Below are 21,795 nucleotides of genomic sequence, written 5' to 3' on the forward strand. Positions count from 1 at the left end.
TACGATCACTCCAAATACCCGCTTATTCTATAAGCTATTTTTGGGAAGAAACATTAATTAAGCGATTCTCTTACAATATTTTTAAAAATTTTGAAAATGGTTTTTTTATCTAACTAAATATTATAGAAATTTTGAAAAGTATTTTTATTGTTTAAAAAGTTTTTTTTTCCACTCTTTTGAATACCATATGTGAGAGTGGTAAGTTGAGCACGATCTTTTAATTGGAGCAAGGTTTTAAATATCGATGTCGATGAAAATGTCGAAGTCTCAATTTCATAGAAGTATCGATAAAATGTTGATGTCAATGAATATTTCTGAAAAAGTTAGAGAAATTAAAAAGTTGTAAAAAATATTTAAATTAACAAATAAACATTTTCTTATTTCAAAATAAGTTAAAAACAATTAATATTAATATTATGTATATATTAGTGACATTGTTTTGATATTTTTCATATTTTGTCAATTTTTTTTATTATGATAGAAATGATAATTTACCCCTCATGTCAATGTCGAACCTATGAAAACATGGACATATCGATAGAAATGTCGACGTGTTGACGGATATTTAAAACTATCAATTGGAGATATGTGTCTTTAAAAATTCATTTCCTTAAAATCATTTCAAATTCACTATCACTATCATTGATTGTCACTGTAAATTATATTAGCTAATAATTATTTATTCTACCTCAAAATATCAAAATTTAAATAAAATTTTCAATACTAAAAATAATGGGTTTTGAAAATCTATTTTTTGCATTTTGACTTAATGATCCAATGGTATTTTTAAAAAGTAAAAACTAAACCAAAATATTATTAATTATTTAATAAAGACAATTTAAACATTATGTTTCGGATGATTTTTATTTATGTATTTTGTTTTATTACTCTCCATTAATCAATTAGTACTCCCTCCTAAAAAAAAATAGTCTCAGTTACTCAAATTAACATGCATAGGTAAGTTAAAATAAAAAAAAAATGTTAAGAGCTTTAAAAACATTATTGCTCTATAACTTAAAATAAACATGCCTTTCATAAACATTAATTATTTAATCTATCAATATTTATATTCGCATTCTTTTTCTTTATATATTAATTGTTAAAAAAACGCTAATGTCATGTTTATTATATATAAAAAGAAAACTAAGATTATTGACATTGCTTTTAAAAAAGTTTCCACTAAACAAATTTTTGAATATATAAAAATGATGAATGGTTTTCGTTAATGAATTATGTGTATATATATTTACCTTTCACCAATATTCAATACCACTAAACAATACTACTCATAAAAAATTGAATATGATCTACCATACTAATATAGAAACCTTAAAAATATACAAAATAAAAAATAAACAGGTACTAAAAAAATAAAAATAAATAAATAAAATGTGAGAGATGAATGTACCTCAAATTGTTGTTGGAATAAGTAGAAGAGATTATTTTATAGTTGGGAAAAAAGAAAATGTTGCAAAATTTGATATTTTACAACTTTTTAATATTCTATAATTAAACACTATTAATAATGATAAATGGTATTTAAAACAAAACCAATAGATTTTAAAACTTGTCATCAATCCACTCAAATGGTATTTATTAAAAAATTAAGGGTAATTTTGTTCAAATTAAGGTTCTTCCAAGACATAGATGATATAAATAAACCTTTTTTTTTAAACCATATAAATGAACCATTGATCTCTAGAATATTTCGATAAAATAAAAAGAAACATATTAATTAGTATTATATAGGTATGTATATATATTTTTCCTCTTGGGTTTTTATTGTTAACCATTAAAACGAATTATTTGAATTTTCCATCAATTCGCTTGAATGACTCACAAGCCACGGGTCATGAAAGTAGTTGAACCTCATTCATGATTCAATTATTTAGTCTAGTAATAAATTGCTTTTCTATTTTTTTTTTTAAGATACATATCTAATGTGTTATTTTTTTCCCCTTAAATAATCTTTAAAAAGAGGTTTGATTTCATTTATAATAAATAATATTTTAAAAAGACAACTTGGACTTTTTTTTTAATTGGAAAAAATGATTTTTACCTAGGAAGTAGTATAAAAAATTGTTTTTGAAAGGCTGATATGACTTTTCCATATAATAACATTTTGCTGAGAATTTTTAACGAGCATGAGTCGTCTCCTTAAAAAATGAATTTATATAAAATTATCTATGTAAGAAATAGTTTATTGTCGCATTTTGTAAGATTGCACAAATTCTTGTCAAGAGTTTTTAGACGTATATAATTATTAGAATGTAAAAGAAAAAAATATATAATCTTTTGAATTATTAATTATTAGTAAATCAAGTAAGTTTTGCAAACTTAAATTAATTTATTTTGTCAAACTTAATATAATTCAATTGATTAAGAGATATATTATCGATCATTACATATTAGTTTTTTTATACAACACGTGTGTTGGAAGATCGAACTTACAACGTCTTGATTGGAAATATATGTCAATTATCGCTGACTTACATATTATTAAAAATTAAACTTTAGTACTTTTCATAATAATATCAGCATATGACAAACCTCTATCAACTTCTATTTTCCAGTTCAGACTTTATTGTTTTCTTTAATATGGAAATAATACATTCGGCTTATGCCTTTTCATATTAATAATCCATTGAAATTTCTATTGTTCTTGTTTTGGATCGAGGCAAAAAGCCCAAGAGTGAGCTGCCTGGTTAGTCAGCCCATTAGTTGGTTCATGGGCCCAGGCCCATATAGCTCAACTAAATATTGTTAGGCATGGGCTCTGGCTAAGCCCACGAGACATTAACCACGGAGAAAATTTTCAACCCAAACTGAAGCCGAAGCATTGAAAGCCCATCTAGAAAATGAAAGAAGCTCATTTTGTATTAATGTACATAGATAAAGGCAAAATGTAATTAGTTATCATATTCATGGGGAAAAAATTTAATTAGAGTCCACCTGAATTCCATTGAGATTAGAGGTTCAAACTTCCGTACCTCTAATTTGTTATACTAATAATTTCACAAGTTAGTCGTTTGAAATTTGTTTTTTTATAATATATTTAATTTAATTTAAATTCATAAAAATTGAAATTATTTAGTACCTTTTGTCGATAAATTAATAACGAAATTTGGAATTGACCGTAACAAGAAACTCCCTCCTTTATTGGTTGGGAGCTTTTAAAGAAAATACAAACAAACAAAACAAGAAAGAAATAAATAAATAAATAAAACTAACCCTCATGTTACGGGATTTGTTAGTGATACCGATGGTTGAATTTAAAATACCGATAAATCCATTCACTCATATTTTGTTATAAAAAAAAATATTATTTTAGCCCTTAGATTTAAGTTATTTTGGTACCTCTATTTTTAATTTTAACTAAGTTTAAAAAATATATCATGTTGAAATTATGTGGAAAATAAATGAGATAAAAATAAAAAATAAAGGGATTAAAATAATAATTTTTAAAAATTTGAAGCAGATGCTTTGAAATTAAAATGAACAAATTTAAATATATTGAAAGGAGGAGGACTAAAATAAAATAATATTAAGAAAAAGGTTATGTTAGGTTAGGCAATAAAAAATAATCCGGAAGTGAAATATTAATATAAATGGAAAGTTATTTTAATTTATACTGCGTCTGCGAGTGCGAGTTGAGGCTCTCGCTCTCTCTCCCCCCCTTCCTTTTTTCGTGTGAACGGAACGCTAAAAAGGAGGAGATTTCGACGATTTGTGAGGGTGTCGGTCTCTCGCCGAAACAGGAACAGACGAAGAAATCGATTACAATTTAAGGTTGCGCCCTAATCGGCGCCCCTCCGTCGCTTTTCATCTTACATTATTCTTTCAAAATTTTTTTTTTTTCAGATTGTGAGGTTTTCGTTTTTGGTGGATTTTGCCTTGTGTTTTTCCCATCTGCAGCATTCGATTTTATCCTTTTTTTTTTTGGGATTTGATTCGTTGAGTTCGATTTCGGTTTCCGATCAATTGGATCTGATCTGAATGGCGGCGTCACGGCGGCTTCGGGACCTTCAATCGCGGCCGGGCAATAAGATCTGCGTTGATTGCTCGCAGAAGAATCCGCAATGGGCTTCGGTTTCCTATGGCGTGTTCATGTGTTTAGAATGCTCGGGGAAGCACCGTGGCCTCGGTGTCCACATCTCGTTTGTTAGATCCGTTACGATGGATTCTTGGTCCGAGATCCAGATCAAGAAGATGGAGGCTGGTGGTAACGACCAGCTCAACGCCTTCCTTGCGAAATACGGGATACCTAAGGAGACTGATATTGTAACAAAATACAATACTAATGCGGCTGGCGTTTATAGGGATCGAATTCAGGCCCTGGCCGAGGGCCGATCTTGGAAGGATCCGCCGGCGGTGAAGGAGAACATCGGAGCAGGAAAATCGAAGCCTCCATTAGCACAAAGTGCTGGTGGAGGGAGTAAGGTGAATAATGGAGGTTGGGATAGTTGGGATAACGACGATAATTTTAGATCTTCTTCAAATGATTTGAGGCGAAACCAATCGACCGGTGATGTTCGAGGCGTGGGCGGCGGAGGCATGCCGTCCAGGTCTAGATCGACCGAGGATATCTATACCCGGACTCAATTGGAGGCCTCTGCTGCAAATAAGGATAATTTTTTCGCGCGTAAACTGGCTGAGAATGAATCTCGGCCTGAAGGAATTCCACCATCACAAGGAGGAAAATATGTTGGATTTGGGTCGAGTCCTCCGCCTACGCGAAGGAATGATCCGCAAAGCGATGTTTTCTCTGTTGTTTCTCAGGTAATGCAGTGTTGTGTAATGTCATCATGGTCTGTTTTTCATACTTTAGTAATGATTTTGTCATCTGAGCTTTGATCAATTGATGCCTGTTTTCATGTCAGGGCTTTGGTAAATTATCTCTGGTTGCTGCATCTGCGGCTCAGACGGCAGCAAATGCTGTTCAAGCAGGCACAAAAGAGCTGACTACCAAGGTATTTACATTGCACCTAGGTGTTAGAATTTTGCATCTTGTCACAAATAAGATTGATGTTATTGCCAATTACAAGAGTTTTAGTGCTGCTGGTACTTAATATGAAATATCATGAATTATTTTATTAATGTCTTCTCTTGCTTTTGGAAAGATCTTATCCATGTTTTATGATTCACTCTACAAATACATATTAGTGTTATTATGTGCTAACATGGCTCATTTTACCTTTGTTAGTTTTGGTATTTACTTGGCTTTAAAAACTCTTCAATTGCATCTTGGTATGGTGATAACATTTTTGTAATTACTTTGCTTCTGATTGTTATTGCATTTTTGGCAGCCTTTAGATAGTGATTCGTTGCATGATTCCAATGGGAGCTGACTTTAGTTTGGTACTGAAATTGTTATTCCCCCAAATGTACATTTGTAAATTATCTTTACAGGTGAAGGAGGGTGGCTATGATTACAAAGTAAATGAAACTGTCAATGTCGTCACGGCAAAAACAACAGAAATTGGGCAAAGGACATGGGGAATTATGAGAGGTGTAATGGCAATGGCTACACAGAAGGTTGAAGAGTACACCAAAGATGGCATGAACTGGAAGAATGATAACTGGCAGCGGAACGAAAATGAGAAAAATGGATACTATCAAGAATTCGACCAGGACAACAAAGGCTGGAATCCTACTTCTGGAACAGGGCAGTCATCAGGAAGCGTTCAACAAAATTCTTACAGCTCAAGTTCGTGGGACGATTGGGATACCAAAGACAGCAGAAAAGAGGAGACAACTAAAGGAACCGGATCCCATAATAATAACAACAACAACAACAACAATAACAATAATGAGGACTGGGCTGGTTGGGATGACCAGAAAGATGATGGGTATGATAACTACTATCAAGCGTCTGATCGGAAAACTGTCGGTCAAAATGGAAAAGCAGGTGCTGGTGGTGGTACATGGTCGGAGGGAGGCTTTCTCTGAGGTTTGTAACAGTGAACTAATTCTGAATGGATCTTCTTGGATATGCCCCCCCGTCCCTCAAAATTATCTGCGTGATACACTATAGAGTCAAAATCATTGCTTCTTTGGCTTGATAACCTGTAATGTTTGTTCATTTTCATTCCTGGAATACGTTATAAAAAAAAATTGTTGTATGATTATTAGGTAGGCATCTGAATACGGTGCAACCAAGTTCCTGGTTTCCTCAAATGATGAAAAATTGAATACTTGGAGTAGCTCATACGGATGGCTGGTCAACACACTGGTAAAGAAGATGATGATTACAAGAACATATAGAATAGAGCTGATAAGATTGTTAATGGATGTGGATATCAAATCCTCCCACATGGGTCGCTCATGTTTTGTTGAGGTCAGTTTTTTTTTCTTTTTTTGTGGGGATGGGGGTGGGCTGTGGCTGCAACTGCTGTATCATCAAAATCGTCAAAAACCCCCAATTTAAAGAAACTGTTTATTATGTGTTTTGAAACATTATTTGTCACTTCAGAATTGAAATTCTCTCTCTATTTGTTTTGTAATGAATAGATGCTAATTACATTTATCCCTTTGTGTATGTTTTTCACTATGTTTTATTTGATTGCGGGATTAGCGATTGAGCCACCGGGAAATTTTTCTTTCGATTTTAAACTCCCCACCCCCACCCCCAACCAAAATCAGCAGAGGTTCATCTGTTAGAATTGTTAAAAGAACATTGGGATTCTGGATTCATGTGATATGAATGTTTGGTTGCCCTTCGTCGAGCCTCACCTTCTGATTTTGTGCCTATCTTTACCAGAAAGAAGCACAGCTTCAAACTATCGGTTTAGGTGAGTGACTTCGATTTCTTATATGCAACAACTAAAATGTTGATTACTACCATGCTGGTGTTGTGGAAAGTTTGAAATCTGTTATGTTTGATATTCATTAGCGTGTTGTGAATAATAACGGAAATTATCCTCACAGGACTCAGAGAGCTCGTGGCGTAAACAAAAACGAAACGTTTTTATTTGATTGAAAAATCCGATATTTGTTGAACGATTAGGTGATCTTGATTTGATGATTTTGCTCAAATTGTTGTGTTACAATCTTCACAATTTAACTCGGTAGTTTGGTCCATCTCCATGAATGTCAAACCAACCAAATGAAAATTTGATTTGAAAATTAATCTGTATTAACATCAAACTAACTAAATTTGGGGGGAACAACTACGCAATTGTATGGTAAAAGAGTTGGAGAACAAAGATGGGGATTTCACGAGAAAAATTGTAATATTGTTTACTCTTCTAATTTTTCTATTTTCGTCACAAAGAAAAAATGAAAAGGAGTGAAACCATAATATTTTCAAATTACAAACAAGAAAACCATATTTTGACCTTCAAATCAGGTTCAGGGTTTAAGTCTGGAACAAAGGGAAGAATGAGTCTTCGGTAGAGAAATAGCAACGAGAGGCGAATTCTTTGAATTTGAAGGTTTTCTTCACAATCCGCTTTCGAGTTTCGAAACCTGCACCGATTCCTTTTGGTAATAATTTTCCTGTTCTTTCTTCTGGTTCTACGCTTTTGTATGCCATTTCCCTATTCTCTGTGATCGTATATTTATGTAGCCTATGGCTCTCTTCTTACCCTCCAATCCAATTGTTTAAACTTCGCTGTTTTTTATACATGTCTATAAAGAGGAGGAAGAAGAAGATCTGTTTCTATTATGATTGTTTGACTGCATATTCATGGGATTATTTGATGTTGAAAGAGAACTACATTATTTAGCATAATGGATTGCCTTTGTTGAATGTCTGCCACCTTTGAACTCTGTGGGCCAAACAGAGGAACCTAATGAAAGTTTAGTATTTGCAGAACACGCAAGGCCTAGATCGAGCTACCAACCTGATCGATCATAGATTCCAATCTATCGTGCCGATTACACCCGAGCACGGTATGCTCGTAAGGAGATTCTTCTATTCATATTGTATCGTTGATTTTGGAGATTTGCTGATCAACTAAAGCTATCATATGTGCTTCATAGTCGAGTAACGCTATCGGTAATACCGTAGGATAGTATGTTTCAATGATACAGCTTCCTCAAGAAATGAAATCAGTTTTGCTTATGGAGTTGAATGTATTTCATCAAACTCAAGAGAATGAATGAAATGTAGTTCATTCTTTTCTGTTGATGGAATTCATACAATTTCATCAGTCAAGCCTCGGTACTATTGGTCGTCGAAATCAAATTTCGACCCTAATTGAAACGAACCAAGTTGATGATTTCTAACTTGGTTTTCTTCCATTAACATGATACATAACATATGCAATTGGTTGGGTTTTACCGTATACAATATTCAAGTCACATAATCAGTCAAGTAAACAGAGAACACCCGAATTCATATCGACGCAACAACTACAATTTACAACTTCATAATATCCTGAGACAGCGATCCCTCGCCTTCCTCGAGATTTTACATCCAACAAGATAAGAAATTCACAAGCATCTTTTGCAACACAATTCTCAGAATGCATCAACTTCGGTTAAATATGTCTACAGACAAGTATTTATGGACATTATGTAGCAGCCATAATGCCAGGAGATTTCGAATCGTATCATTTTCTCCTCCTTTTTTTCAGAACGAAGGCCGCTACTAACAGAAAGTTAGATTCGAACCGGGTACCCTTCATTGTTCTGTAATATACTGAATACACATCTGGTAACGCAGCAGTAGAAGTAGAATAAGTTTCAGTATTGGCATTAACCAAATATTCAGCAGCCTTTTCTCAAGTAAAAGAATCATGACTTTGATGATCAGCGAGCGGGTTCTATCAGAATGAGACATATGCGTAAGACTAATAACGAAAATTGAAAGAGAAAAATGTGATAAGCAGATTGAGGTTCATAAAATTCTATCTTGCAGTATAAGTTAGTAGACCGTTCACAGATCAACCATGGGAACAGGACAATAACCTTTAGTTCTCTTCGAGAAGTGCCTATCTCAACTTAACATTAGATTTAACTCCGAGGAGCGGTCGAAGGCAAACGTGGACCTCGTGTTCTTCTGAACCTTCCCGGAGTTTGGGGACCATAATCTCAAGAACAGATCCTGGTCCATCATAGTATGCTTCAATGTTAGCATCTTCAGGAATTCGGGTTAAAAGAGGAATTTCTCTCACGAATTCACCTGGAGGACAATGTTCCGTAGACGAATCGAAAAGCTTGAAAGTTCTATCGTGCCTCTTGATGAACGGTATGCGAGATGTGCTTACACAAGAAACCTTAATAATACCATGTGTGAGCGTATTCCTCCACGAAACTTTCACCCTTTGCAGATCCACAAAGGGCAAGCTGATGATTATTAAATAACCTTCACCATCTTCATATATCGTCTTTGCAGCTGTTACGGGCCCGTGAATGTTCTTCATAACTCCGCTAAAGTCGTTCAACCACTGCAGACTGTTCGACTGCTTGTCCATATCTGAAATCCAATCGGGAGGATTGACAGTCAATACACAATCATCATCGTTCATTTGAGGAGATGAACTTTTCCTCCTCTTGCTGATAACAGGTGACAAATCCATCAAATCACAGTTGCTGTGGTTCGACATCTGATTTGATAAATTTAGCACGGATCCGTTAAGCAATTTCTTCGGTTGAGGATTTAAAGCACTTTTGATGGAAGGAACTGGCCTCTCAAGTTCAAAATCTGGGCTAGGAATGTTCCTCCATGAGCTAAAATCACTTGCTTCAGGTGGGATAGTGAAGTTAAAGTCTCTGCCTGTTAGTTCAACCCATCTCTTCCGTGCATCTTCTTCGAGAGTCATTAGATTGGGAGATGCAACAACCTCAATTCCATGTACACATTGAGGGTTCGAGAGACCCCGATAATGCTTTCGCTGCATTCTGTGTGACCGAACGAAACCTTTGTCAGCACCAAATGGGAATGGAGGCTCACCTTGGCGAGAATGCCCGTTCATGTAACTTCTAAGCTGCATTTTACCTAATGCATTCTCAGGCCTCTCCTTAAAAGCCCACATGTACATGTTCTCCATGTCATGTTGAACCATAAAAACATCAATCTTAAGATCCGATTTCTCAAACCCCGAAACACCATTGCCATCACGGGTAATCTTAGCCTTCGATTTCTCGTTTAAAACAGGCTTGAAGTAGAAACTAAAGAAAAACCAAGCACCCCAAATGCTGTCTAATCGCTTAGTGTATTTTCGTACAACCTTTGGAACAGTAAGAAAACTCTCAGTCTCATAAGTTTGTGAAGCAAGCCCAACATCCAAAATGCTACAGTGATCAGAATTCCATGGCTGCAGAGGGTAGCTGCAATCTGTCGACAGCGGTAAATTAATATCGGGTGGACGGGAAAGCACGATCTGTCTACTCATTTCCAAATCCAATTCTTCGTGAGACGAGGCACTCGAATCCATGAATAAAAGTGTAGATGGGTGATGATTCTCCAGTGAAAGGGCTGTGAGGAGAGAATCTCCCATTTCAGCTCATCTCTTATGGTATCATATTAGTTTCTGGTGAGTAGAATATTGCCATTGCAAAAGGGGAAAAGAAAAAACAACTGAAGAAAATAACCCTGTAAACACTCTGAAGATGTCAATCCCCAGTGTATCTCCCCTCCATCAAAACCCTAGATTCACCAACCAGAAAACAAATCACTCATACAATCAAAGATTAAAGCAGACAAGCAAAACAGATAAGCAAAACAATAACATCCCAATAGAAAAGGGAATCCACAACCAACAAGAAACCAATATCCAGTCCTAAAACACCCCAAAATCGCTCGTAAACGGCGATTTCAGATCCCACAGAATATCCAATCAAATCCATCATAGAAATCAACGATAACCCAAGAAGAGAAAATCAGAAATGGTCATGAAAATCTAAAGAAAACCCAGAAATCGAGCGAAGAGATCTACCTTTTGGGATAAGCATCGGGGAATCGCGAAGTAGAAGGGCCTCCAAAACCAATAACAACGTTCATCTCCATCGTATCGTCAACAACCATCCCTCTAATTGCTCACTTCTTCTTCTTCTTCTTCTTCTTCTTCTTCTTCCTCCTCCTCCTCTTCTTTTTCTTCAGAGAGAATGGAAGCAAAGACGCAGCAGCGGCGGGTAAAATGAAAAATATTGGAGGAGAGGACGGAGGAGGGATTTGGATTCGAGTGCCGCAGCCTTGTTTTAAAGGGTAATTTCGATGGTCAAAACCACAAGACAACTACAGCAGACACCCACTTGGAAAAATCTTGCCTTTTTATTCTCTTTTTTTTTTTTTTTTACCACACAAGGAAAAATTTTCTTCAAAATAAACTCTCCCCCTTTGTTTCCAAAATCTCCATTAAAGTTGAGATCTAAGGTATCACTCCCAATAATTAAAATGAACTGTGTTATTCTATTAAGATTTAATGAAGAAAAAGTAAAAAGATTTGTGATTTGTATTTAGGCAGAGTAATCAATCACCACCCAGAAAGGAAAAAGGGGAAAGGGGAAAGTGCAGAGCATTATTACAGTAAACATTGCCACCCAATGGCTCCAAACATAGAAAGTGGGAGAAGAAGAAGTTGATGTGAATCAATGATTACGTTATAAGCCTATTACAATATAACCAATCAAAAAAATTTTTGGTGAATTTCAAAGGCTACTGATCATAAATCATAAATCATATTCTAATGCTAAAGCTTAGTTTCATGCTATTTTTTTAATCCCCACCTAATGACCCATAAATAAAGCACAACACTTTTTTTTTTTTTGATAATTTAATGTTCATTTTGTAGCTCTCGATGCGCCCCAAGTTTAGAATTTGGACAAAGATTTAGAATTCAAATTTGCCACTTGGAGGGCACATTATACCTCGGCCTCCCCCACATGCAAGAAAATTTAAATTACTCCTTATCAGTTTAACTTTTTAGTTTCTATGAAATATAATGAGTCAAAGAAAAAAAAAAGCATTTTGTAAGAGTAGCTATCAAGTCTCTTAGACTTTATCTAAACTTTAAATTACAATTTTATGAAAAAATTATGTTAATATAGTTAAAGGTTTTAAATATCAAAGAAAAAGATAATGGACGTCAAAATAAAGTGATATTAATAGTATATAAAATAAAATTACAAATTTAGTCATTAAACTTTTAAAGTTATATCGTTTAAAAAAATGTTTATAAGTTCTTAGACTTTCATTTATAAATTTTTAAAAATGTCGAATAGACCCGATATAAAATTGAAAGTTCAAAAATCTATTAAAGACTCCTAAAATTCTTACGGTTATATAAATTGAAAGTTTAAGAATATATTCAACATTCTTTAAACTTTAGAGAACAATTAAATACAATCTTAAAAGTTCGAGAACTAAATTATTTTTTTATATATTTGTCCATATCAATTTAAAATATAAAAACGAGAAATAAAAACGTTATCGATCGAGGAGAAGACAGAGAAGACATGTGAAGGATTTAGAAGGTAGCATGTGTTGGCCACTAACCCACCATTAGAGTAGACAGCAACAGCCAACAGCATCAGGTTGGGCCTCACCAACACTTTTTATTGTCACTAAATCTTTGAAGAAAAATCTTCTCTCAAAAACCCTAAAAACTACAATTGAAAAGTGACCTATTTCTTTCTGTGCTCGACAAGCAAGTAAGTAATTTTTCCTCAGCGTTTCGTTTCTAAGTTAGGTGACCTGAGCTCTCACGAGGTTGAAGCAGAGCCAAAATCTGTCCCACTAACCTGGCCAATCTCTCGGGCCAAAAAGTTCGGGATTTGTGGCTGGGTCGGTGCATATTTATTTCATTTTTCAACTTTTTTTCTTTTTTTTTCCTTGAGGTTCCTATCAAAATAAAAATATCTCCTATTCTTCCCCTCAAAAAGAGTAAAAAATATGCCACAACTTATACATCATCAAAGTTTTCGATCCACATATTTGATTTTGTGGTACCATAGTTGTTCATGTATAGCTTCCAATATATCTCCTCAGCTTTTCGCACAACGCCTCAGAGTAGAAGGATATCATGCTTTAAGTTTTTAATGAATGGAAAAAATGGTTAAAAAATATTTTTTATGACGTACTTTCATGAAGTAACTATTTATGATTTAGTTCTTGTACTTTCAAATTAGTCACAATTATCTGAACTTTAAGTAGGTAACAATTTAGTTTTTTTGGTTTAAAATTTGTCACAAATTATAGTAAGTGAAAAAATCTCATCAAATTTAAGTGTTGATTTTTATTATTGTGACTAAATCAATGCAACTACAACAACTAAATTGTTACATATTAAAATTTAGGATTAAACTGTCACCAATTTGGAAGTACAATGAACTAAATTATTACAAAATAAAATTCAGACTAAATCATTATCTGGATCAAAGTTCATCGTATAAAAATCTAATTATTCTAGATAACTAATAAATAAAATCATATATATGTATTTATATATATGGATGGTGGAATATAGCACGTAAGTGCAAGATTCTCTTTTTATGGACCGACTACAACAAACTTGCGACTCTAATATCTAAAAAGCAATAATGAAGCTTTAAGCGATATAGATAGGGCGATATTAAAGCTATGTCATGATAAAAAAAAAATAGCACTTTTAATTTTTTTTTCTTTTTCTTCTTAGTCTTAAATATATGTTTTAGTCCATTAAATTTAAATATTTTTTCAATTTAAGTTAACATACATTAATTAATACTTTTCAATTTAGGCTCTTACAGTTTCTTTTAATAATTTTCAATTATATCATCAATTTAAAATTATAAGTTTACTTGACATAATATATATTTGATTTGTAGACATGTAATTAAAAAAAAATGGAGAATGTTTTATAAACTTTCTTATAGCTCTTGCGATTAGAAAATTCATAATTTAAGATAAAGTAAATCTACCCATCAAAGTATAAGTTTGATTTCTTTTTTTTTTTTCTCCATGACCTAAATATTCCTTGATTAATAATGTAAAATGTTACTATACAAAATGTGACTTAAGATTGGACTAAAAGTTATTCCTCTATGTCCCACAAGCTCTCTTTTCTAAAAAAGTAATAATGATGACTATGTTTAATTAAATATGCTTAATTATTCAGTCTAATGGAGCATTATATTAGACTTAGTCTACATCTCAATAATGTCTTGGTGGTCCATTATGATAAGTGGGTGATAATTTTGACAAGTATATATCATGTTCTTCAACTTAATGCTTGCTTATATTTATTTCTACTTTTCTTCTTATTCCTTTTTTTTTCTTGAATTATTAAATCCCCTATGTATTATTGAGGAGAATAATTGATTTCAAATTAAAATTACCCAAAATATATTATACACTCTAGTGGTGCTTTTTAAGTAGATGAGCCTTCACCAATTATGATAAGTTAGTTAATAATATAGGTGGACCATTATTTATTCATAGGATTTTGGAGCATTTGGATGCATATGAATTTCTACTTTTTTTTCTCTCATAATTTTAAGGGTGCACCAATCATTTACTTTTAACCTTAATAAATTTACATTAATTGAAAGGTAAAAGACAAAATTTGATGGCCTCCATAATTTAAAGTATATAATTAAGATATGAGGGATAAAAGGGAATCTAGTTAAATTGTAAAAACAAATCTTATTTCAGACAAGTTACCAATTTTTTTTTTTAATATTGACTATATATAGGTTTGACATTGATATATCCGGGTGAATCGACATTTCCACTGTAAAAGTCAACAATCAATAAGCACCAACAAAATAAGACTATTATAGACATATATTAATAATAAGAAAGTTTATTAATTTCTTATTAGTATAATTTTTTTTTTAAATATCAACCATTATCAATATTTTGTCGATATTTCTATACAATTCAAACCTTCATATAGAGTAACGTAACGCAATATCCAATAATGGATTATTTTGTGCCAATATCGTCAAATCAAATTTTTGCTTACTATTGGAGTTAATTGTTGTAGTTAAGTTTGTAATTAGTTATTATTTGTATATAGTTCACTAATAAGGTTTATTGTTTTAATGATACATTAGTTTGTTATTTTTCTTTCTTGTGTTTAATGTGTGTATATAAACTCTCTTAAAATGATGAAAATACGAATCTCATTTTTTATCACCCGATACCTACTGTTCGTTTTCATCATGTAATCCCACAAAATTTTCAATTTCAATTAGGTGACCTTCACATGCCTATATGATTTTTATCTTGAATTATTCAAAATATGATTTAACATCGTCCTCTATTCCTCAGATGACGAACGAATAATATAATTTGGTATATGATTGAGATTTCTCTCAAATATTGAATTGGTGTAAAATCTATTATTATCCATTTCCATCTCTAATTTTTCTTATTTTTCTCCTTGTATTTTAATAAAAAGCATATGCAAAGTGCATTCCTTGTAGCAAACACTTTCAAGGGTTGGTTGGTTGGCTGGTTTTTATTTATTTATTTTTTCCTTAAATTCAAAAGTGGCAAATAAATAAATTTTTTTTTTTGAAATTTTATATAGAAAGAGTAAGCGAGGATGAAAAAAAAAATGTATGGTGTCTCCTTTATTAATAAAAGAGATTAATTTTCAAAAAGAGAGTGAAGAATATTAATAAGTTTATGTCCCTCTTTTTTTCTCATATATATATATATATATATATATATATATATATATATATATATATATTTAAATAATGGTAATAATCCTATGTTCCCTCATAGTATCTTCACGTGTCAACTACAAGCAAAAAGACAAATATAAAAAAAGATAATCACATCATTATAGAATTCTATAATTAATTTTTGTATTTGGCCATTTGTAAATTTATATATGTGATTAATGTGTGTTTGATAGGTTAATTGATGGTAATTTCAAGACTATAAGCAATTAGATTTCAAAGAGCATTCTACTTGATAAAGTTTTATATATGGTTTAAATTACAAATTTAATTTTTGGCTAAGACATCATCTCAGCCCCACTTGTTATATTATCTATTTGACATATCTGTTTTTTAAAATTATTCCGTATAAATTTTTAAAACAACAATTTTTACATTTGGTAATATTTTCAAATTTTAAATTTTGAACTTTAAAAGATTTTCACATGAAAAAAATTTAAACTTTTTTCTTTTTTTAGAAATACTCTTACATATTATCAACTCATTTTATTTTTATTAAAAATAAAACATGGTATACTCTAATATAGTAAAATAATAATTATAAAAAATTAATAATATATATATATATATATTATTCATAATATTTTACATTGGAGTAAGGTTTACAATTATTTTTAAAATTGAGACTTAATTTCAAATTTACTATCAATAAACAATTTAAAACATGAATAACTTTTATGCAAAAAGACTTCATTTCCAATCTAGTGGGTTTGGAAGGTGGCTCAAGGCTTTGTCATCCCAAAATGTCAAGACACAATTTTCTTCTTTTTTTAATTTTTTTAATTTTTAACTTTAATTATTGACCCTTACCTGCCTGCGTAATACCCTTTTTAATTATTTTTTATTCAATTGCCCACCTCACTCATTTTGCTCACTTAAATATTCATAATCATTCCCATTAAAAAATATATATATTTTTTAAATTCTTGAATGAATATATTATTCAAATGACCAAGTACGATGATAAATTGCAATTTAAAGTGCAGGGATTGTGCATAAAAGAAGTCCAATTAAGAGATTCAACTAATAATAATTGTGATTCGATGGCTGGAAAGTAGTAAAAGACAAATTTTTTAAACTGAATTTTTTATCAAGTTTTTTATTCACATATATATAAATATTTGGTTTAAATAGTATTTTGTCCCACTTATTCTCAGTTTTGGTTTTTTTTTAATCATATATTTTCAAAATATTCATTTTGATTTTTGGGCTTTCAATTTTTATTCACTTTAATTTATATGCTTTCAAAATGTAACGCAAACTTTCAAAATTGACCATTTTAGTCCTTATTTAAAAAAACTTAACACAAATTTTATACATAGTAAAAACATTTTAATACAATTTTATGACTACAAGTGAATATCTCATTGAAATAAATGAGATAAGAATAAAAATGAAGGGAACCAAAATGATCCATCTCTTAAATTACAAGAACCAAAATGAACATTTCAAAAATACTAAAACTAAAATGAATAAAAAAAAATTAAAGTAGATGGATTAAAGTGAACATCTTGAAATTACATTCGACCAAAATGAACTACAGCAAAAAGAAGTAGATTTTCAAATCTAATGCCATGGAGTAAAACTGTAAAACAAAATAAATTAAATAATTAAAAAAAAACGAAAACGAATTTTTTATTATTTTTATTATTTATTTTTTAACTTGGAGTATAATTGATTGGGCCGTTAGAGCTATCCATTTTGAATCTTAATAGGCCTTGACATCATTTGGGTGAGATCAGAACGGACTTTCTCGTCCAATTTGGTGCAGAAAATGGGCCGGTCTAATTGATAGTTGGTCTGCCACCGTGCACCGGCAGGCCATTTTATGGGCTTTTGACTTGGGCCTTTATGACAAGCTTGTTCCGATTATCGGCCCAGAATAAAAGCCCATAACAACAATCACGTCACAAGTTCACAACTGTCCTCCACACTTAAATTTTCTCCAATTTTTTTGTGCCCCACGGGATGGAGACGTTTAATCAATTAATAAAATAAACATTGACACATCATCTTTTTATATTAAAAAATTTGACACCTATATCAGGAAGTTAGGAACCAATCAATTTTTCTAATATATCTTACAAAAATCAATAAATTACAAAAAAAAAAAAACGGTACACCAAAATATTGTTTGTATGAATATGTAAATCCTTAAAAGATTCTTTAATCAAAATAATTTTTATAGAATTTTATAACATTTCTAGCCACATTCAACTTCAGGTAGAAATTTAAACGTATTATTTCTTATAGTTATTTTTAGACAATAAAGAATTGAATCATTGGTCTTTGAAATGGTATTAAATAATCACGTTCTATTTTGTTTTAGAACAAACTTAACTCTTAATTAATACATTAAAGTACAATAACAATGGAAATGCAATTCTCCCTCTTGCAGCGTGGGTGAATGAGTAAATCTTTAGATTTCACACATAGTCGAATACCTCGCCAATGAATAGTCTAACTACTGTTAGGTCAGAATCTTCTTTGTTGAGTAATCAAATTACTTCTGAACAATTGACTCCACTTGTACTTCTCTAGTTTGTTCGTTCTGATTGGTAACCATTATTCATTTTTCTAAAGTTTTCACAATTGTACGATAGAGATTGAACCATAAATCTTTAGTATGTTAAGAGATGTCTTATTTACTAAGTCATGCTCAAATTGACAGTAACTAGTTAAATTATACCTTTATTTAATTGAGTTAAATAATATATGAGAACGTAGATTCAAACTTACTATTATTATTATTATTATAGTGAATTAAAATGTCCTCTTAAGTTAGCTATAGAATTTAATTTTGACAAGGATTAGATAAGATTCATAAGAATGAGCGTAGGCAAAGGGAAAGTCATGTCTTGTCAATGGGCTTGCGAGTGGCCCACATTTTCAACTTGTATAAACCAGGTAAGTTGCATAGCCATCACGCTGACGTCAGCCCCAAACCCTCAATTATTGTTTCCTCATCTTTATTAACAAAAAAGCAATTTCTCTACCTAATCAAATAAATAATATAAGGTTATTAGATTCCATTGCTTCGATAAGGTTTTTTCTCCTTCCTAAATTTTGTATATTTCTCTGTTATCATCTTTGTACTAAAATTTTTAATATAAAGGAAATCTAGAATTAACTCTAAATTTGAGAGTTAATGCAATTACTAGACGTTAATGTTGAGAAAGTTATTTTTTTCAATGGAATGATATGGTCGGACTCCGTCAGGTCTCAATCAGTTCGTGTAGTTTGGTCCAGATGTTGGAAGCAGGATACCTATACAAAGGAGTAGAATCTTTGACACCCAAGTCAATTTCAGGTATGATTTAGATGAGAAGTCGAGCTAAAAAACGATAGCTATTCCTCGAGTGCAATCTCTCATTTATAGGTTTATGAATACTGTAGTCGTCTGACAAGCAGTTGGAGAGTTGGTGTACTGAACCACAGGTGGTTAGAGGCAGGTATACCTAACTAATGGTTGCTTGCTCATATGATCTAAGGGCTTTCGACCATAGTTTCTCTCTGAATTGCTTCTTTCTGGTCGTTCCGTTCTTACCTTAAGAACCAAAACCATTGGCTTCGATTCCTTTCCCCTCATGACATGTGGCTAGTTCCAATCATTTATCTCCCAACAGCTAGTCTTTCTCTTTAAAAGTTGTCTAATAACCAAAAACAAATATAACTCTGCTGTAATTGACATATATATCAAATCAAGATGTTGTAAATTCAATCATCCACTCCACATATTGCACTAAAAAATAATTTATGAAATATTTTTAAAAAATTTAAATACTTATTAAATATATTTAATAATTGAAATTTGATAACCTTACTAATATTTTTTAAAGTTTAAAAATCTATTAAACACAACGTTTTTGTTTTATATTAAAAATTTAAGATTTTTAAAAGTTTGAAACTTATTATATCAATTAGAATATTTTAGCTATTGCCAAAGCGAACATAGTTAAGTGGTAATCGATATATATTTCAAACTATGAGATTGTGAGCCTGATCCCCACCCTACATGTTATACTAAAAAAAACATTTTAGCTATTATCTACTCCAACCCATTGCCTCTTTGACACGATTTATAAAAAATAAGATCACTGTCAAATAATTTTTTTACGAATTAATTTAGTCTTTCTCAATGAAAACAACAATCTTAAAACCCCAAACAAAAATAATAAAATTTCTGATCTTCAACCTAAATGATAAGAAACCAAGTCCACAAGCTTAGAAGCCTCCTCACTTCTCCTCCGCCATGGACAGCAGCACCGCCGTGATGAATCGACCAACGCCACCGTTCCCTTCGCCGCATCGGAGCGTGGACTTCTCTCCGATCGAGTTCATCCTCGGCCTCGTTGCCGTCATCACTATCCCTGCCCTAGTTTACTCCTTCTTCTTCGCAATCAAGTGCCCGCCGAACCTCCGCCTCTGGCGACGGAGATCCGCTGGCGCCGGCGCCGGCGCCGTGGCGGCCGGAAATCGAACTTTTTCTAGTGACGTGGCGTTGGCCGTTAAGTACAAGAAGGAGGAGCACTGTAAGGAAGTCGGCAGCGAGTGCCCGGTGTGCCTGTCGGCGTTCGGCGACGGCGAGGAGGTCCGGCAGCTCACCGCCTGTAAGCACTCTTTTCATGTGGCTTGCATCGACATGTGGCTCTGTTCTCACCCTAATTGCCCTGTTTGCCGCGCCTCCATCGCCGTCGCCGTTAAACGGCCGATTAGCCACCGCGCGCCGGTGCCGGCGCCTAGAAACGACGATTTCCAGCAAGGTTTGCCCGATGCCGGGACTTTAGTTTGACAAATATCTCTGAAATTCTTCTTCCCTCTTCAGTAGCAAGATTCCGATTGCTGCAATTCGAAACATAGATCGAAATTACTTTCAGATCTCGTCTCAATTTCGTTCAATTTTGTCTGGAAAAATTAGATAAAATTGATTTTTGAAATGCCTTTTTTTTCTTCTTCTTTTTCCGTCACACGTGTTGTCATTTGATTGCATTTCTTTTTACTTCAAGCTTTAATTAATATGTCATATCTAAAGAAATGCCCCCATATATAATTTCAATCCTAAATTGCAATTATTTTTACAAATAATTTTGTCAAATATATTTTAAAATACAAGGGGAAGATTTGAACCGATAATCTTTTGATCGAAAATAGGTAGCTAACTAGTAGTAAATTTTTAAAATCTCTTATTTTATAGCAATGTGAATTATTCATTTACATCAATCAAATAAAATGTTAGTGCTTGAATTATATTGTAGGTGTGTTGGGAGGTGTGAGAGCCAAAATCTCCGAGAAAAAACCTACAATGAATTTAAAATTTCATTTTTTTTATACAACATGTGGGAATGGGGAATCGAACCCATAATTTCGTGATTTGAGATATATGCTAATTACCGTTGAACTATACTTGCTTTGGCAAAATTTCCTTAAACATGTTTAAACAAATAATAGATATGCTCATTTACTACTAGATACTTATAGAGACAAATATTTGAAGCCATCTACTATATTAGAGGTCATATTTCACCATGAATTTGAAATTTTGTTAAATGTAATATTTCTTTTACTAAATTTAGACATTAAAATATAATGTTTTAAAATTTAAGTTAAAATTTCAAACTCAAATTTACCCAAATCATTCTTGCTAATTTTTTCTCATCCTACTTTTAATTACTAAATTTTTTTTCAATACAATATGCATGGATAAAAATTCGAACTCACTATCTTTTAGTTAAAGATGAGTACTTTAACCCATAAAGTTAAATTCACGTGGAAAATTGTAACAAGATTGTCATTCACATTTTTTATTTCAATTTTTAAGTTTAAAGAGTTTAAGCTTAGTAAAAATAAGTTTGCATATTATTAGTAGAAAAGTTTGTATTTTTTTTCCTTAGTCCATAAGATTAAAAAAATGAACCCCAATTCAACTAACATAGTATCAATGAAAATTGATTTGAATCGATTACTTTATATGGAAGCAAAGAAGGTTTTAAAGTGGTGTGATACCTTAGTGCTAGTGGTTTAATATCTAATTATTCTCAAAAGGGAAAAAAGAAAAAGAAAAAGAAAAAGTATAATATCAACGAGGTTTAAATTTGATTTGAGTTTTTAATGGATGGAGTAAGCTTTTTCTTTTCTATTTTCTTTTCCAGTTTTTGAAAAATATAAACATGAACATTT

At 32.0% G+C, this 21,795-nt stretch overlaps 3 protein-coding genes across 3 annotated transcripts; 2 read left to right on the forward strand and 1 right to left on the reverse strand.

Moving 5' to 3' along the window:
- Positions 1 to 3,629: 3,629 nt before the first annotated feature.
- Positions 3,630 to 6,526, forward strand: AGD7 (ARF-GAP domain 7). The gene is made up of 5 exons (XM_022289928.2): positions 3,630 to 3,789; positions 3,916 to 4,779; positions 4,881 to 4,970; positions 5,410 to 5,950; positions 6,133 to 6,526. Exons 2-4 carry the CDS (start codon positions 3,997 to 3,999, stop codon positions 5,947 to 5,949), a joined length of 1,413 nt encoding a protein of 470 aa, XP_022145620.1. The 5' UTR covers positions 3,630 to 3,789; positions 3,916 to 3,996; the 3' UTR covers position 5,950; positions 6,133 to 6,526.
- Positions 6,527 to 8,318: 1,792 nt separating this feature from the next.
- LOC111015033 (uncharacterized) lies at positions 8,319 to 11,183 on the reverse strand. Its single transcript, XM_022289940.2, has 2 exons — positions 10,884 to 11,183; positions 8,319 to 10,594 (listed from the first exon to the last, which is right to left on the reverse strand). The coding sequence occupies exon 2, from the start codon at positions 10,443 to 10,445 to the stop codon at positions 8,937 to 8,939; it is 1,509 nt and encodes a 502-aa protein (XP_022145632.1). The 5' UTR covers positions 10,446 to 10,594; positions 10,884 to 11,183; the 3' UTR covers positions 8,319 to 8,936.
- Positions 11,184 to 19,694: 8,511 nt separating this feature from the next.
- On the forward strand, positions 19,695 to 20,585 carry LOC111015083 (RING/U-box superfamily protein). The gene has a single exon (XM_022289998.2). The coding sequence runs from the start codon at positions 19,871 to 19,873 to the stop codon at positions 20,408 to 20,410; it is 540 nt and encodes a 179-aa protein (XP_022145690.1). The 5' UTR covers positions 19,695 to 19,870; the 3' UTR covers positions 20,411 to 20,585.
- The last annotated feature ends 1,210 nt before the right edge of the window (positions 20,586 to 21,795 follow it).

Source organism: Momordica charantia (genome assembly GCF_013281855.1).
Source record: "Momordica charantia cultivar OHB3-1 chromosome 5 unlocalized genomic scaffold, Mcharantia_2.0 BLBB01000005.1, whole genome shotgun sequence".
Taxonomy (NCBI): domain Eukaryota; kingdom Viridiplantae; phylum Streptophyta; class Magnoliopsida; order Cucurbitales; family Cucurbitaceae; genus Momordica; species Momordica charantia.